Source organism: Triturus cristatus, chromosome 8 (assembly GCF_964204655.1).
Source record: "Triturus cristatus chromosome 8, aTriCri1.1, whole genome shotgun sequence".
NCBI lineage: Eukaryota > Metazoa > Chordata > Amphibia > Caudata > Salamandridae > Triturus > Triturus cristatus.
Genome location: NC_140591.1, coordinates 1,661,494,488 through 1,661,514,370, shown reverse-complemented (window position 1 = coordinate 1,661,514,370; position 19,883 = coordinate 1,661,494,488). Strand labels below are relative to the sequence as shown.

Genomic DNA, 19,883 nt, shown 5'->3' with positions numbered 1-19,883 from the left:
ACTAGGGTGGCTGTTAAGTCAAGTGTGGAGCCGGCAGTGGAGATTGTTCCTTCCCCTCAGTGGTCAATGCTTCCCTCACTGCTCAATCAAACACCGAACATGGACATTCCTGAAGCCGGACAGGGTGGGGGGCAGTCAATATGCTCTCATCGCCTCAGTGAAAGAGGAACACACATCACTTTGATTTACCAGTATTCTCCAGATTCGGCAGAGGTAGGGGCAGTGGGTGGGCTCGGTTGAATGGGCTGGTTTGGGTGGTTCATGGCAGCAGGTATCTATGTTTTCCCAGGAGGGTGGGAGGTCTTCCCTATCCCATCCTCAGTCGCCATTGTAGTGTCTGGCACTCATACCAGACCATGCAAGCAGCATGCTGGCTTGAACGACACCAGAGGCTGTTTGTGGAGTCTGCGAATGAGCCCAGAGCAGCCACACTCTCCTTCATCTGTCCTCGGCCATCCAGGTGCATGCAACATGCAAGGCCTTTAACATGGGTTGAGTGGCTCCCAACAGGAATAGAGAAAGCGCAAGAACCATCTTTACACGATGGCTGGTATACATGAATGCACATGCGCGGCAGGCATTTTGGAATGTTTTAAATTCTGAATGTTTGTTGTTTAATCCAATAAGCATCCAAAACTAGAAGTAGTGATGGTGCATGGTAAAGGGCGGCAGTGGAAAGCGGTGGGTGCAGCATACGATAATACCTGCAAAGGTATAACATACTTACCAAGAACTGGAGCACTTTCCCTTGACCCAAACCCACTGTCCGTCAGCGTTTCAATGATCCAGCTCAGGGCCTTTGTTGACTGGGACATCTACATGGAATAAAGTCAATATTTTCACAAACCTCATTACATTCATTGACAGTTTTCACCCCAGCATCGGCAAAAACAAATGTTCACAAAACACACAGCAATCGTATGTGATAAATATAATAACAAGACAGAGTTAACAGCTCATGATTTCCATATCTCAGATATTTTTTCCATTTAAATGATCACATGGCTTCATGATGATGATATTGCTTTGAAATGAAAATAAGGGATGGGGTCTGAGCCACCAGGCAACTGGAACAATTTAAACACCCTTCATATAGTTTTAGAACTACCCTGTTACTGCCCGACTATCATTATAGTCGGTCGAAGTTGAGGTACCAGTCTCCAGTGCCCCAGGTGGGTATCCCACAGTGTTCCATGTCAATATTCCTTCGAAGAGGAAGATCCCAGGATATGGCCCATCTAAAGTCTCTCGTCGGAAGGGTAGATCCTTGATCAGCGACTTAAAGCATATTTTGACAGAATGGAATAAGGTGTCTGAATGCTATAGGAATGTCATGGAAAGAATGTATTTAGTGACAAGTCCCTCTGGTGGACTAGTCAAGGAAAACACCACCTTTGATGGACTTAAGCTGGTGGGATAGACTAATGTCCTAGCTCGGATTTGGGGAAGAACTCTTAGGCAGCACTTTAAATTGTTAGTTCGACAACTGTCATAAGAACCATAGTATCAACAGTGTCTTGGAGTAACTAACCTGAACTGTCTAGATCAGGTGCTGAGTGCAAATTATTTTTTTCTGTGGTTCTGTAGCTGGTGATACAAGAGAAAAACAGAGAACATGCAGAAACAACCTGCACACCAAATTCACTCATTTTACCCTGCTGTTTTGTGCATTGAAGTGGACTCAGTTATGCATTAGATATCAGAGGCAAATCCAGTGTGGTGGGGTGTTTCCACACCAATATTTACACCCAAGTTCTAGAGAGAGCCTGAAAGCCTAAGGTGAAAGAAAAACCCCCTTGCACTAATTTTTGCACCAACGACTAAGAATCCCAAAAGTGTTTTATGTTGCTAGATGTCCACCATGCAGGGCTCTGAAATACAAACCTCTTTTTAAGAAAGGGTGATGGTGATACAAGATAATGTCTGCACCTGTGATGGGACAGAGTTCCACGTTGTTTACCAACTTGGGGAAGACTTGGAAGGCTAGAGTTTGAGCATGCTCACTGAATGTGGAAATGAGTTCCACTTAGATTCATTTTATGTAAACATATCTTGGTTCTCAAATTGGCCCTGAATGTGTGAGTATTCAACAAGTTTCAACCCCCATGATGCTCCTGTGAATGTATGGGTATTCAACAAGTTTCAACCCCCATGATGCTCTTGTGAGTGTGTGGGTATTCATCAAGTTTCAACCCCCATGATGCTCTTGTGAGTGTTTGGATATTCAACAAGTTTCAAACCCCATGATGCTCCTGTGAATGCGTGGGTATTCAACACGTTTCAAACCCCAAGATGTTCCTGTGAATGTGTGAGTATTCAACAATTTTCAACCCCCATGATGCTCCTGTGAATGCGTGGGTATTCAACAAGTTCCAAACCCCATGATGCTCTTGTGAGTGTGTGGGTATTCAACAAGTTTCAAACCCCATGATGCTGCTGTGACTGTGTGGGTATTCAACAAGTTTCAAACCCCATGATGCGCCTGTGAATGTGTGGGCATTCAACACGTTTCAAACCCCATGATGCGCCTGTGAATGTGTGAGTATTCAACACGTTTCAAACCCCATGATGCGCCTGTGAATGTGTGAGTATTCAACACGTTTCAACCCCCATGATGCTCTTGTGACTGTGTGGGTATTCATCAAGTTTCAACCCCCATGATGCTCTTGTGAGTGTGTGGGTATTCAACAAGTTTCAAACCCCATAATGCTCCTGTGAATGCATGGGTATTCAACACGTTTCAAACCCCAAGATGTTCCTGTGAATGTGTGAGTATTCAACAAGTTTCAACCCCCATGATGCTCCTGTGAATGCGTGGGTATTCAACAAGTTCCAACCCCCATGATGCTCTTGTGAGTGTGTGGGTATTCAACAAGTTTCAAACCCCATGATGCTGCAGTGACTGTGTGGGTATTCAACACGTTTCAAACCCCATGATGCACCTGTGAATGTGTGAGTATTCAAAACGTTTCAAACCCCATGATGCGCCTGTGAATGTGTGAGTATTCAACACGTTTCAAACCCCATGATGCGCCTAAGAATGTGTGAGTATTCAACACGTTTCACACCTCATGATGCTCCTGTGTGTGTGGGTATTCAACACGGTTCAAACCCGATGATGCTCCTGTGAATGTGTGAGTATTCAACATGTTTCAAACCCCATGATGCGCCTGTGAATGTGTGAGTATTCAACACGTTTCAAACCCCATGATGCGCCTGTGAATGTGTCAGTATTCAACATGTTTCAAACCCCATAATGCGCCTAAGAATGCGTGAGTATTCAACACGTTTCAAACCCCATGATGCTCCTGTGAGTGTGGGTATTCAACACGTTTCAAACCCCATGATGCTCCTGTGAATGTGTGAGTATTCAACAAGTTTCAAACGCAATGGTGCCCCTGAACTACCTGCTCCCAGCATGAGGAGGAAGGGTCCAGCTCAGGTCCAAGTCAATTCAGACCATCCTGGAGTGGGCCTAGTACCTCGAATAGTTCACTTGATAGTGGTTACAGCAATATGGAAGATCAAATAAAAAGAAAATGTGATGTTGGTTCAGAGGGAGGTAGCATTAATGAAAGGAAAAAGGGAAAGAGGAGAAGTGCTGTCTCGTCACCTGCTCTTCCAGCGCTGCCATCCTCTGCTCCATCATCCTTGACCGCTTCTCCTGCTCCACCTCGAAGAGGTTCACCACCGCGCTGACCCTAAGTAGACACAAGAAGGTAAGAAATCTGCCTATGAGGCTCGATATGTGGGTCAACATAAATACAAGGAGTATCCATGAGCTGATCAGTGACACACTGACTCGTATAATCAAACCACTTTTATTAGCAAGTATTGCTAAAGCCAATAGGTCTGGCTTTCATGTTGTGAAGCATGAACACACAGACATGCACAATATCTGTGGCAACGGTAATGGTAGTGGTGATAAAGGTGGCAGCATTGCAGTTGATGGTGGTGGTAATTGTGGTATTTGTGATGATGACATTAAGGGTGCTGTGATAATGTCTTTCCATCGGGTTTTAAAAGGCCTACAGTAATTACAAAATAGGATTGTCTATTATTTCCATCTGAAGGAATGCTGATTTAGCTATTTTTTAAGATGTAGAATGTTCCCTATTTGTCTTGTAAAGCAAGCACTCCATAAGAGGTGGAATGATACATCAAGCAGTCAATAGCATGAGGCGTGAGAGGAATACTCCTCTGAGTGAAACCAAAACACACCCTATGTGTATTTTCAAAGAATAGCTCACAACACATGCTGCTGACCGCTGTCCTGTCAAGTCAGATCTTATAATGGCACGTCATCAGCTGAGACAACTCCTACAAATAATTATTTGAGTTATTTTATTTTGCACAGGAATAGATGCAAACATGCCCAGAATCGTGCTTTGTGATGGGCGGGAGTTATGGGCAGGTCACAGTTTCAATTGAAGGGCATTTTAGAAAAAAATACATTTGGAGCCATTCATAGACTCTGAAACTTTCATTAATGAGTGTATATCCACAGTGGGTTCTTCATGGCAAGCTTGCTGTAGATTCGTCAAGCGCGAGCCTATCAGAAGAGGACTCCCAAAAGTGGCATTTCCCATTTTAACTCCTACGTATTTTTTGTTCCTTGCAAAAAAGGCTGCACCAAATTAAACTACAAAGGGCAAATAGATCTGAAGGAAAAGCCTTTGCTTGGTTTGGTGTAAATCAATTCACTAGTTTTCAAGAAATGAGAGTTTCAAATGTGTTACTGCCTGGACATGAAGAAGTTACATTTTATAGCCATCTGGACCGTTAATTTACAAATCCTTCCTGGATTCCCAAATCCACACAGAAGACACCCCATTGGACTTTTTCTCCAGTCGTCCATTGTGGGTTTGTGAATTAGGTTATGCATTCTTGAATCCACCTCATGCTGATTGGCTAGTTGTCACAGAAGCTATTCTGTTGTCATGGTAATTACCCAACAAGGTACACCAAGCATCCTGCTGGGAAAATGAAAAGGGGCAAGAGGCACCTACCCTGGCCCCCAGGCCCATGTGGGACCCCATAAGGACCCCACCGGCAATAAAACAAATATTTAAAAAATTGTGTGATTCGCAAATTTGTGAATCCTGTACAAAGAAATGGGAAAGAAGTATTCTGTGCACTACTGGTGTGCTGGGCCAGTGATACCTGGGCATCACTCAGGGCCTGCCAGACACTGTATGCAATGTGTGTGACCTCCTAATATTTTTACCAATAAATGACAACATCTAAAAGCAAAATGTAATTAAAAAACAACACATACCCAAACCGGTAAATGATACTATATTCATCGTTGTGTCCAGCAAGTGGTAATGGTAATGTTATATGTAACTCCACATGTGGCGTAGAAAGGTTTGTAGAGTATGAACACTGCTTCATCGTACCATACACAGAGGTCGGCAAGGAATGAGGATGCTCTGCCAACTTCAAGTGACTCTTATTTGACATGAAAAACATGTTGGGTTTCCTTGCTGATGTAGAGGGTGCATTTGAATTCAAGTGTTCCAAAAAAACATGTTTCCATTTGCTTATCAATATTTTTAAGATCCAAGAATTATTTTTCTAAAATGAAATGTTCTAATAAGCAATGACAACATTCATATTTAAAACATATGTATCACATTATTGAAAACAATGGAAACATTAAGAAAATATCATAAAAATATTATACCTCAACATACATAACCATAATCAGAATGTATTTTTACATTAATACATTATCATGTCATACTTAAATGAGGTAAAGCCCCTGCTCCAATCCTCCAACGAAAGGACCAGCCCGACCCCCAGGTCCCTTGGGACCACAATACCACAAAAAGATGTTATGTGCAAAAATCATGCACTCCGACTTCCAATGGGGGAATATATTAGATTCCAACCATCTATTCCAGCAACAACAAGACACTCTCACGATATTCAGCTGTAAACTGTTCTTCCTCGTGGTGCTGAATTTGCCTTTTGTACGTGAATAGGGGCACAGTTAATTAAAAAAATAAATTGTAACATTTGCTTTTGAACACTGGAGTGATGGCAGGCTTGATCTGAAGCAGCCATTTTGGAACGGGAAGCTAGATAGGTTCCTTCAAGGAGACCATGGGTGATGCACCCTAAGATTGGTCGGGTCTAGTGGGATCCATTAAACTTCATTCACCATCTAACCCCTAAGATTGTCAGGTCTAGTTGGGCTCCACTAAACTTCATTCACCATCTAACCCCGAAGATTATAGGGTCTAGTTGTGTTCCACTACACTTCATTCACCATCTAACCCCTAAGATAGTCGGGTCTAGTTGTGTTCCACTATACTTCATTCACCATTTAACCCCTAAGATTGTCGGGCCTAGTTGGAATCCACTACACTTCATTAACCACCTAACCCCTAAGATTGTTGTGTCTAGTTGGGTTCCACTACCCTACGTTTACCATCTAACCCCTAAGATTGTCAGGTCTAGTTGGGCTCCACTAAACTTCATTCACCATCTAACCCCGAAGATTATAGGGTCTAGTTGTGTTCCACTACACTTCATTCACCATCTAACCCCTAAGATAGTCGGGTCTAGTTGTGTTCCACTATACTTCATTCACCATTTAACCCCTAAGATTGTCGGGCCTAGTTGGAATCCACTACACTTCATTAACCACCTAACCCCTAAGATTGTTGTGTCTAGTTGGGTTCCACTACCCTACGTTTACCATCTAACACCTAAGATTGTCGCGTCTAGTTGAGTTCCACTACACTTCATTCACCATCTAACCCCTGAGTTGTCGGGTCTAGTTGTGTGCCACTACACTTCATTCAACATCTAACCCTTAAGATTGTCGGGTCTAGTTGTGTTCCACTACACTTCATTTACCATCTAAGACCTAAGATTTTGGGGTCTAGTTATGTTCCACTACACTTCATTCATCATCTAACCCATAAGATTGTTGCGTCTTGTCGTGTTCCACTACACTTCATTCACCATAGAACCCCTAAGATTGTTGGGTGTAGTTGTGTTCCACAACACTTCATTCACCATCTAACACCTAAGATTGTAGGGTCTAGTTGTGTTCCACTACACTTCATTCAACCTCTAATCCCTAAGATAGTCAGGTCTAATTGTGTTCCACTAAACTTCATTTACCATCCAACTGCTAAGATAGTCAGGTCTAGTTGGTTTCCACTACACTTCATTCACCATCTAACCCCTAGGATTGTCGGGTCTAGTTGGGTTTCCCCTACACTTATCCAGCATCTAAAATAAACTGTGTTGACTCCATCCTCAAACATGCCCTATTTGTACCTTACCTAATGTATTCAGACCAGGTGCACTGCTTTCGTGGAAAGATGGCATGGACTAACACTAGAAAATAGCCGCATTTATTTACCAGGTCAAGTGTAAAGAGGGGGCGGCATTGTTGGTCTCTGTATAAATTTTAAAGGATTTAATGTACTGATAGGGCATACATGGAAAATGTGCTAATAAACGTAGGATTGGGGTAAAAGATTTGCAGAAGGATAACTGCTCATTGTATTACACCACAGGTAAGGGGTGTTGTCAGACTCTTTCATTCTTCATAGAGGGACGAGGCTGGGGTTCCCACCTTCACTATATGACATTGGTACAGACCTGCTGACGGATAGGATCCGAGGAGCCAATGACAAGAGGTCTTTTGGTAGAGCGTGCGGGTGGACAAGGAATACAAGTTGAGAATATTTGTGATGCGAGTATACATACGCTACGAGGACGCTCCTGACAGGCACCAAGTAACAAGCTAGATTTGTCCAGGGAAAAAAACGTACTTTAAAAAAATTGCTGGATCATAATATGACCGCAGTGGAAAAGGAGCAGATACAAAATACAATGGGCTTTTCTTGGGCAAGGGAAGGTTTCCAATTTGGGCATCATGCCGAAGAGAGACCTTCACTGTTGTAGCCGGCAAACAACCTGGGGCAGATAAAGGCAATAGAAACAGTTGATCGTAGGTACGGCGGTCACTCTTTGTACATAATGGTTGGGGAGAACAGCGAGTTTGAACAGGGCAATTCTCACAGTATAGTTAATACAGTTTTCAAACGCCTCCGGTGGTCGTTCTGAACGAGGTTCTGCATCCCCTACGGAGGACCTTTATAAAATTCATATGGAGCGGGGAAAACTCCAGAATAATTATGGCTCTCAGGGTTTCATGTAGGTTGGCATGCCCTGATATGCTAACATACTGTAAGGCAATTCAGCTACATGTATGTATCTGAAGATTGCTTGGGGGAGGGTCTCTGAAACAAAATGGGTTTAGATTAAATTGGTTGTAGTCGGGCAAGCATTGTAGGCGATAGTTGGATGATTAAACAACATCGGCCAACAGCAGTACATCTCAACTCCTTGCTTAAACGATTTATAAGCTAGGGTACATTGTAGTCTCCACCAGCAGAACTACTTGTCCTGCCCCCTGACTGCAATGAATCCTGGATCTACTCCACCACAGTAAGCGTTGACTTTCGTAACATGGAACCGAGGAGGTTCCTGTATCACTGCAGACTTATTTGAGAGAAGTAACATCATGTCATTCAAAAAACAAAATGTTTTGGACTGGAGGAAATGGAAATGCTTCAGCATTAGCAGCTTCAGCACTGGGTTTTATAAAATGTGAGTGGAAGAGACAAGGGTATTCGGATTCTGAAGTGGGCAATAGCAGCCTCAGAGGACCTAAAGGTCTGATTTCCAAATGCTACAGAATATTTGTAGAATGTGGACCTGCCCAGGACACTGAATCATTGAGAGGTGTTTGGGATCAAGATTTGGGGAGGCGTATGACTGACAATTAGTGAGAATTGATGCACGACAGGTTACTTACTTCTAACACTTCTGTTCAATGGAGGGAAGTCAGCTTAAAAGTTACTGATGGTGTTATACACTAGTTACTATGAAGGAATGGTACTTTGCAAGGCCAGAAGACTGTTGGAGGGTATGCAGAAGGAGAGACCTCCTCCTCCTCTTTTAGAGGTTATGTCAGAACAATAGTTCCATTCTGGAGCGAGGTCAGTAAACTGGTGGGAGAGAAAACGGGGGATGCCACCTCAGATGATTTACTTATCCTATTGCTGGAAGGGTACCCAGAAGAGGAAGAGCCGGCATTGGGTATGGCATGTTATGTAATGAACTTTTGCTGGTAGCAAGGCTGGAAGTGGCCCGCTTATGGGCAGCCTGCAAGGACAAATAGATTTTTTATCAGTCCAAGAGGATTTGGGCAATTCCTCCACTTGAACAGATAATACAAACAATTTAGTGCTCTCTGAGGAAATGCAAACATAAATGAGGACGGTTTCTGTCACACATGTCCAAAGACTATAGAGAACTGAGCTTGACAGAGCCCATGACCTCTTTTTTATCAATGTTCTCCACATGTTAGATTACATATTGCAGGTAGAGTGGGTTTGAGAGGGTGTTTGTAGTTCATTGTGATCCTATGTTGCATGTAATGTGGACGTTGTGGTAAAATCAAAATCTGAATAAAAAACAAAAAGCATGCTCTGCTTGCACTTAATATTGTCGCAAAGCCTTGAGTGTTTGATGGAGAGACATGTCAGCCTGGACTTGAGCCCTGGACTTTGCTCACAAAGCTTTGCTGCTACAGTAGCTGGTTTGCTGAGAGGTTAGGAGACGTCTCTTACTTGTCTGAGGTGTCGCGGATCTTCTGGTCGGTGCTTTGGTTCTGCTCACACTGCTGGCTCTGGAGGTAGTTCTCCTGCATGTAGGACTCCCAGGACAGGAGAGCTGCGGCCTCACTCTCGTCCATCGTTCTCACTGTCGAACAAGATGGGGAAGGTTGAGAATCTGTAGCGCATGAGGTATGTGATAGTCTGTAATAGTCACATGCCTTCATAAAACTCTCTACCAGCCTGAAATATGACATTCAGGTCCATTAATCATGTATAGCAGCAAGAAGGATCTATAAATCGTGCTATGACAAAATCTTCACATTGATACAATCTCTGTCCATTCAATAATCAATTCATCCAGCACAGTCTGGTGCTAAAACACCTCCTTGACATGATTATCGAATTAGCCAGCCTCTCACTCATCCTATTCTCTTCATATCCCAGTCCCCGGCCGCCCAGGTCTCTAGGTGACGAGTTTGGCTTTTTACGTTGCCCACTGCTATTCTCCCTGTACCTACCAGTCTCCTGGTCTTCTTTCTCATTCACTGGACCACTACCCTTTTCAAGTTAATGGATACTACCTTTAGGGATAATTGTAACAGCGCATAATTAAAAACGTACAAGTGGTGCACCTCATAGTTGGTCCAAATTAGGGAATAAGAATGGGGGGGGGCGGGGTCAAAGCTTGCTTGAGGAGGAAATAAATGTCCTTCCTCCATGGCTTATGAAAGTACTGCCAGTTGTCAGTTTATGTTTAAGACATTCTGCATACTGTATACTTTTTGAAATGGGTTATTTGCATTGATTACTTGCAAAATCTAACTGTGAAGGACTTTTCAGTTCTGTTATCAATGTTTCTTTTTTTTTTTAATTGAAATCCATATATTACAAAAATTAGCATCTTAATATTCATATGTCAAAATGTTGAAATTCATAGATCAAAATTCATCAATATCATCGGATTTGCAGGAATAAATATTTTAACATAAACACTTAATCAGAAATTCATCCAGCTAGTAAATCAGAAACATTTCAAGTCCAATCGCTTAAAATGCCTATGGCCCTAAAATGTTGTCCATTTCCCCGTAGTCCCATCAACTTTAAACATATTCTCAGATCTTCCATTCCTAAAAACATAAACCTAGTAAACGTACGTATCAAAAATATACCTTGATCCTAAATAGTTCACTTAAATCCCAAAGACCCTTCTAAGCGGAGTGTGGTGCTACTACCTTTTTCCTAAAAATCCACCAAATCTGTCGAATTAAGCATCCCCATTAAAAAACTCTTCCCCAGATCTTGTCAAACTTTTTCAGCCCACCCGTTCATAAGGCATATGTTCGTTCGCTTCTTTTAACCGGTTCCATTTTCCAGATCCATTCATATTTTGATGGTATTAGATCTGATCGCCACCTTTGAAGTAGAAGTGACCTGGCGACTGCCATTCCAATATAAAGAAGTTTTATCGTTTTATCGGGTAGGCTGAGATCTGGGTCATAACCAAGGACTATCAACAAGGCATTGGGACCACTTGTTAATATACTTTTTGCTGCTAAATAATCAAAAATGTCGATCCAAAATTTCTGGATCAGGGGACACTGTGAAATTATGTGCGTCCATTTGGCAGAGGGGTGATTGTGGCACCGAAAACACTGCCCTGACTGATTTGGATAGGCCTTAGCTCTAAAGCTAGGAGTTCTATACAGTAGCCACTTGCTAAAAAATAGCATCCTTTGCCAATTGGCCCCCCTGAGCGTGCTGAAATTTAATTTATTTATTGTAGACCAGACGTTTGCATTAATTTCCAAACTGTTATCAATGTTTCTGAAGTACTGTTTGTTTTGAGCCTCTAATGAAGCTATCATTCTTTGAGTGAAATACAAGGAGTTAAGAAATACACCCAGTTGTGATGGTTGACTGATTTATTTCTTTGATTATATAGACCATTGTGCTCCAAACTGGTTTCTCATTTCATGATAAGACATCTCAAGAGTTCTCCTATGTGTCATAGTTTTATATGTGCTTAGTGTTTCTTTTTCATATGTTCCTTACTTTAAGGTGACATATTGCTATGTGCTGAGTGCTGCTATATGACATGCTTTCAACATGTGCCAAGCACTCTTTTTTGATGATTTTGCATGTTCTGAATGCATCTATGTAATACATTTTTCATATGTGCTGAGTGTTCCAAGACACGATTTTCACATATTACGTGCATCTGTATTTCTCCACAAGATCGGTGCTCGTAAAATATTTCTTAACTGTGCAAAAATGGCACCATGTGTTGTTTTTCTCATGTTCTGAGGGCTCCTTTCATATGAGCATATGTGTTTTAGGTCTTGCTAGGCAGTGACACTGTCTGCATGACCCAATGTTTAAAATATAGACTAGGCTTTGATTCCATTCATGGGACCATTGTTTGTTCACATCATGCTGTTGGCTGTTTGGGGTATCCTTCCACCCGTTATGATGTGATGGTTGCATTGCAATGCTCATGGGACTACTTCACATCTAAAAACTACACTCCATCACCTAAAGTCTTGCACCACTTCTGTTTCTGAGCCCAACAGTATCCAGGCGAACCTTGCACCCAATCTCGCACTCAGCTACCTCCTTAATCTCCAGTGGCATGTGCCACAGACCCTGCCTGAACAGAATCTTGCCATGGTCTCCTTGAGGGTATCCAGACAGTTCCTCAGCTGAGGGAGGCGTTGACAGTGTTGACAATGGGCATGCCAGCATTACCATGAAGAGGTTTCATGATGGATGAAGGAGAATGTCATTGTCAGAGGAGATGGAAATATTGGTGACAGCTGTATGTGAGAGGGTGCGGAAGGCCTTCTACTTGGGAACATACTGGTGGGGAATAGGAAGCAAATCAAATGTTTGACTAGTGGTGTTGCGATGGCATCTGATCCGGGTTATCTTTTCAGTGAAGAAGTGGTTAACATTATTGTTCCTATTTATTGGATTAGGAATTGGGTTGTGCATAGGTTGTCAGCTTTCTTTTCTTGTTGAACTTGTTGATAGTTGTTGTGTTGAAGGTGGCACTGGTTAGGATGATGGTGGGGCTGCTAGCTGAGCAGTGAGATGTGAGTTAGGTGGTAGCTTCAGTGTTGAGGGCTAGTCTCTATTTATTTCTTGTCTGTGACTTGCATGCAGGTTCTTTCCAAGTTCTTGGGTGCCCCATGCTGCTGAGGGTCCAAGTTGCAAGGATTAGCTTTTCAGAGGAGCACTGAGCTCAACATGATTTTGAAGGGCAATGTTGTATGCATTCAGTTTGCTTTGGCGGTGGGTTTTTGAAAGGCTAGTAAGTTTTTTTCAGAGGGTGTCCTGGGTAAATTCTTTGAAGGAACAGAATGGCTGTATTGTTTTTTTTGGTTGACTTTGATGCATTTGTTTGTAGTGATTGATGAGAAGGGGCCAGCAAAGTACGCTTATTGTATGCATAATATGTTTACATTCAGTCCAGCTTTATCCGTGTCGGAAGGACTCCGGCCGACCTACCCCAGCAGAGCACTCATGGTTCAGCTGAAGACTGATGGATCAGAGGCGGAACCTGGTCCTACAAGTGTAATATATAAATCACTTATGCAGTGCAGTTGTTGAGGAAATATGTGAAGACATCAGTGAGAAGCTCAAATAGGATTGCCTGTCTGTGCTGCAATGAAAGAAGGACGATGGCCATTATGGGGTACAGAACACCAAAATCCCATTCTGAATTCCAAAGATCTGGAACATTTGACACAATTGAAACCATTTTTAAGGGTACCAGCCCTGAAGATACAACAATCACACTTTTACTTCTATGAAGGGCTTGTAGTAGTACTCACTGAGTTGTTTTTGCCCTCGTGCTGGTCTCCGTAACATGACGTATTTCACAAGGAAGTGCAGGAGGCTGAGGAGGATAAAGGGTGGTGGTGCGGGGGGTCGGTTGTTGTACTCCTCGATCAGGTCATGGCGCTGAAACTTCCAGATCTGATCCGTGTGGTCTTGGACCTCTGCAAAGGTATAGCTGGAGGACAAATGTAAGTTTGTCACACCTTTTCATGCACATCTCATAGTCCTAAGAGCAAGGTCATTCGAGAAGCAGACACATTCCTCTCTGTCACTTTCTGCTACCACACTTGATTTCTTCAAGGTTCTCAATCGTCAAGAACCTTAGGGTCTACAGGTATAAGCTTCTCTTGGATGAACTGCTAGGTTACCCTCAAGGGTTGCAATTAAGATGTGATGTGATCTAGTGGCCTCATTGCAAACTTAAGTTCTGCAATCAAACACACTTTGATGAAGCTTGAAAAATTGCTTTATCTCCCAAAGACTTACTTATTGTGCAGTTCTCTGAAAAAACTATATCTCCAGGTAGTGGATGTGATATAAATACCTATATTCTTCTGCTCAGCATAAAAGCTCCTAGAGGCCATTCAGTTCTCCATGTTCTATTATATATGTTTTCTCAATCACACTCTTTTATTTTCTGCATTACTGACATTTTGGGGGTTGTTTTCATCCATATGGACTTCTCACACAAAATCTGGCCCTGGCCATTTGGCACTGCACACAAAGTCTTACTTTCTAACCAGACATTCACTCTGAATAAAGTCAGCCTTTAATTGAAATTATAGAAAGGTGCTTAGGTGCAGATGCTTTTAGGCTCACTCTGACTCCATAAAGTGATTTCACTAAATTGCAAACATTGAATCTTAAAGTAGACACTAGATACTTGCCATACTGACTTCCGCCCTCCTGCACACGTTTGTGGACTCATGAAATATTTTTCAGATCAGCTAGGGACCGGGCAAGTTTTTGCACATCACCACACAAAAAGCAATCTGGAAGCTCAGGTACCTGCAGCACCTAGTCCTCCCCAGCAAGAGACGGCCTGCCTGAAGTTAGACCTCCCCTCAGAAAGCAAGAGCCCACCTGTGCTTACGAGAGGGCTCACCTGAAACTAACCCTTCCCAGCACAACTGCTACATTCATCTGAGGTGAGCTCTTGTTCGCTCCATCAATATCCAGGTGAAAACAGAGAACAGTGATAGGAAATGGGAAATCGTCCCGGCATCATGGGACCACCAGTGAATAGTGTCCTCACCTAATGGGTGAGCTGCTGCGCTCTATAAATGATTGATTGATTGACTCTCTTTGGGTGCTTCACTCTCTACGCATACTCAAGAGGCGCTGGTGGGTTAGCAAGAGTCCCTACGGAGAAGTGTGCGTGTTACAAATGTAGTTAGTCAGGCACCACATGCAGGAAATAGCACAAAACAAAGGTTATGACAGAGATGTTACTTAGCAAACAAATAAATCTTGACTAATAGGTTGGCAGATGAACAGTAAAAATTATGGCATGCACAAAAAACAGAATGTTTTAGCACTTCGATATGAGAAACAATCCAAGCATTATTATAGCCCTTAAAAGATTGCCGCTGGATAAACCCATAACATAACGCCTGATTAACAATGTGATGATATGGGCAAGGAACAAACTGGCTCAACTCTTTGACTCCTCACATCAGTGGGTGGCTTGAGGGTCTAGTTTAGGTGTCAAACTGCAGTCAGTGGAGAAGAGGTATCCAAGAGGAAGATACAATGCATCTGATTGGATATGATGGGCCCGATTCACAAAGGTAAAGTTAGCCCAAAAGTCTAACTTAGACCAAAAGTCAAACTTTACTTCTTTTCAGCTATTCATAAAGATAAAGTTAGACCAAAAGTCTAAGTTAGACCAAAAGTCTAACTTTACTACTTTTCAGGTATTCACAAAGGTAAAGTTAGACCAAAAGTCTAACTTAGACCAAAAGTCTAACTTTACTCTTAGTAACTTACCTTTGTGAACACCGAAAAGTAGTAAAGTTAGAATTTTGGTCTAAGTTAGACTTTGGTCTATCTTTACTTTTGGGAATCGGGCCCGGTGCATTTTCATTCTGCTATGGTTTTGTGAAGGCCGAGGGTTATAGATGGACACCTCTGTGGATTTGAGCCTGCGTCATTGAGTTTCCACATGATGTGGTCCCAAAACTAATAAGGCCTGCCAAATAAATCAGGGAAAAGGATTCGGCCCGAGTCCCAAAAGTTATTCACGATGCCAAAGGTAATTTCAATAGTGTTTAGGTGTCCAGTTAGTTGGGTTACCAGGGATCTGATATTTGTGGTGAACATACTTGTGAACTGGGACTAGTCACAAGGGAGACCAGTTAGGGGCTCCTCTGGTCTAGGTTTATGCATGAGGGCTGGGCGTAGGTGAAAAAGCTGCCTACATCAATCTCCCCAGGGGGGTACCAAACTTCAGTGGTGCAAATGTTGGAACTGGTCATTCACAGTCAAGATGTTTGGTTGGCAGAGACACCCAGCTTGCTGGGGGCACTCAGAGAACTCACATGGTTAACCAGTAAGGTCTGGGGTCTTGGATTTGTGGTCATGAGCCACAAAGAAAGACAAAACTTGTATTGTGAGAAAGAGAAAGGGTTCCTGACAAGAAAAGCAACCCTCTGACTCACCTGAACATGGCGATGAGAAGGTTCATAATCAGGATGTTGGCGAACAGTAGGTAGAAGCAGAGTAAAATAATAGTCAGCCACTCAGGGAAGAGCGGGTTGCCCAAGTCATCGGCGTAGGCGCATTTTGGCAAGTTCATGTCGGTTCCATTAATTGTACATTTGGTTACATCAAAACTCGAACCTTACAAATACAAGATATTCTGTTAAAAACTACGTTACATTACACATTCAAAGGAGTGCCCAAAGGCAGGAATCAGAACACGAGACCATATAGACACCCATTTAACAAACATTAATACACATGAACAGACATAGTGATACTCACACAACCTCACACACTAACACGCACATGTCTGCTTGCACACACTTTAATATACACACTCATACACACACGCATGAACATACACACTAACAGACTGACATCGGCATAGACTAACATCGCTACATGCTAACACGCACGCTTGTGACACACACAACCATCCACAAACACACATACACACACACAGGCACACACACACATAGAATAACTCTTGGTGTAGTGTTGATGCACCGCACCAACCGCGCTAAAAGTACCTGGACCAAAATGTTTAAGCATTCATCAAGGTAAACTTGCATTTAAAGAGGGATTTTTTCATGAACAAATAGTGTGTTATTTCACAAATCTATCACCCATTGGACCACAGATATCAGCAACTTGCTTTTCACATAAACACGCAAACCTGCCTAGCACGCTCTTCCATTCACTCAGAGCTAAGCCATTCTCTCAGTCTCTCAGAAGCCATCTTTTGAATCGAGTTCTGAGATTTCAGCTTTATTTTGACAATTCATTCAAAGCTCAATCAACAGAATCCATGCTCAGTGATTGAGACTTACCACATCACAATAATAGCAAAACAAATCAGTATACAGCATGCACTATTGAAAATTACAGAACTCATTCAGACATAAAATACCATGAACAGCACACCCCTGTCCCAGCACCCGCCCTCAAACATGGTGGGACACCTAACAACTCCAAAACACCAAGAGCACCACAACACAAGCATGAGCATCAAAGAGGACAGAATGCCCAATGGTGGCGTTCGAGGAGGCGTTTCCTGAAGCACAGACCACGCTACCCAAGGTGAAGGCACAGTGAGGCAAGAGACTGGTGGAGGTGGACAAGTCTTCAGCTACTTACGTTCAACGTCCATTGGGATCTGTCCAAAGAGGATGAGGTATGGCTGATAAATCACATTACGCAAGATCCAGTCCAGTCGATCCTCATTGTGGACCAGAATGGCCTGCTTGGCCACGCCGTATGACACAATCCAAACCGCCAACAGGAAGAGGAAGAAGAAGATGTCCTTCATCTGCCGACCAGAAATACGGAAGGTTAAGGAAGGTTCTCATGAACTTGGTGGAACAAGATCAGACCTCAATGTATGCATTCGCTTCACTGGCTGCTTACCATGCGCTGCATCATGATGATCTTTGGCCCCAGGACCTTGCTGATGGTAAAAATGTGCATGAGGCGGACACAAAATATGATAAAATCCAGAGAGAGTAAGATCCTTCCCGCATAGAGGGTGAGTGAGAAGAATCTGACAAATGGAAACAACAATCCTTGTTACTCATTGCTGAACTCTGCTACAGAATAACATTGTGGGGTCAGGAAAGTCTCAGCCCTTTAACATGACCGTGCATGAGCCAATGAGATGCAAGTGCAGCATGCATGCAACACACAAGCCATTACGGCAATTTGGCTGCTAATAACTGAGCCATATGATGGGCTGTCATGAATCAAAAGTTCAGTAGGATTCCCAGCCTGTGATTGCACATCCTTGGAGTTTGTTACTGCATGCAGACAAGTCAGCTTTTATGTGGTTCATCGCTCCAAGCATGCCAACCCCAACCACAGCCAAGTGTTACAATCAAAAAGGAAGCAATCCAGACACAGCATCCAATAAGAATATGCCATCTTGCAGCGTAATTGGTTGTCCAAATACAACACACACAATGAGTGGCAGCCTGAAATAGCATGTTTTCCAAAGGAAATGTGTTTCTGATTGTGGAGCCAACTGTAGGACTTGGAAGATCCATTATTGAGGGGCAAGCTAACCCTCTTGGAAGAAACCTTTTTGATCAGCACGAGTCCACAGAGATACAAAAAAGAGGCCATCCCATGGCAAGTGAATGATTACTGTTACAAGCGGTATCAGTGATACTCCTCCATGGAACCAGGATGGAGATTTGAAGGACAATCTCCACAGGGAGCTATGTTTATATATTTTGTTCTGCACGATAAGAGGTTTAATAAAAGACATCAAATGACAAGGAACCGATTTTGAACTCAGACTGGCCGAACACAGCTATTCTGTGTACCTCTCCTGGAGATTTAGTAAATGATACATTTCTAGAAGGCATGAAGCACTGCTCCTCCTGGCTCCTGTCAATGTTCTACTGTGTAGAGTCCAAAGGAGGCATTCCACTGGCTCTCCTGGAGCATCTTCTAAGAGGCAAGCACACACCACTGCCCTGTGCTGCGGCTCCATCTTGTGTGCAGTGACGATACAGCATTTAATGCAGTCGCTTCTTTTCAAACTACTGTATGTCCGCCTACCTACCACAACCTCTTTCCATGGACTACTACACACAATTTTCACTGACCTCCTACAGGTGCATGTTCACTGTATTTACGCGTTAGGGTTGTATAGTTACAATGAACAGTATATTCCGATTGTCTCTTGAGCAGGTAATTTGGACTTTTCTGGCTCTCAGACCATAGACTGACCATGATGAGATAGGCAAGCACTCAGCCTTAAACTGGTCCATGGCTTGCTGCAAAACACCCCCAAAATTGTTTGTCTGCAAGTGTGGAAACGGATGCCCGAACAGTGCGTCTGCCTGAAAGTGCTTTGGCACATCCGGCTGAAAGTGAAATGCAGTTTGTAGCCACAGTGTTGCCAAACAATGCAAATGTGCAGCATCGGGATTTCAATTCACGTTATTATGGATTTGTGATAGGTCAACAAAGGTCATTAATGTGCACAACTTTGAGTACCCAGGATACCTGAACTTTGCTTCTTAAGGTGCATTACACAACAAGGATGAATGACATAGATAGTAATGTTATCATTGTACACCATTGAAACACATACAGTGAACTGAATGTTCGGCAAATGCAACAAATCGTGTCATCGCCACATGAAACACGCTTCAGCTTGATGGTTGAAACCTCAAAGCAAGTTTTGCCTCCTGATATAAGTATATGTTGCTCCACTCTAATGCACGGCTTATAACATCACATTTTAGATCACTGATGACATCTGAAATCTAAGGCGGTGCAAGTTATAGTTGTGAGTTACATATAACTGGTGAATTTCCAAGTTTATGGTTTTTAAATGGCAGTGCTTTTCCAGTGGATTTCTACGTTGTTTTTTTATCCTTCCACCTTCCTCAGCTATACCTTAGCTTTAGGCTTTGCGTAGTTATTTTAGGTGTGATTCCAATGGATTGTGAATGGAGAACTACGGCCTCAATGGGTGTACGTGTCTCTGTGATGGCTGTATGACACAACCACACTTTACTTTCCCATGCGTTCCTTAACAATGCGGGCGGAACAACGAATGCGTCTGAACCACACATTCCATTTACAGCGCAAGTCATTACAATGACTTGCCTTAGGGGGGAGCTGGACTTTGGAATTGTTTAATTTACTATTCCAAATCCAGTCCCTGCAGCAGTAGGGAAA

General features: G+C 42.8%; 1 protein-coding gene across 1 annotated transcript in view; it reads right to left on the bottom strand.

Annotated features, from left to right (window-relative positions):
* LOC146808507 (transient receptor potential cation channel subfamily M member 2-like) overlaps positions 1-19,883 on the bottom strand; it is a 206,396-nt gene that overhangs the window by 52,613 nt on the left and 133,900 nt on the right. The window contains exons 16-22 of the mRNA XM_085623588.1: positions 17,601-17,733; positions 17,331-17,502; positions 16,151-16,331; positions 13,484-13,665; positions 9,663-9,795; positions 3,614-3,701; positions 728-815 (exon numbers count right to left, since the gene is read on the bottom strand). Coding sequence (XP_085479714.1) covers positions 728-815; positions 3,614-3,701; positions 9,663-9,795; positions 13,484-13,665; positions 16,151-16,331; positions 17,331-17,502; positions 17,601-17,733 — 977 coding nt within the window. The remainder of the gene's footprint in view (positions 1-727; positions 816-3,613; positions 3,702-9,662; positions 9,796-13,483; positions 13,666-16,150; positions 16,332-17,330; positions 17,503-17,600; positions 17,734-19,883) is intronic.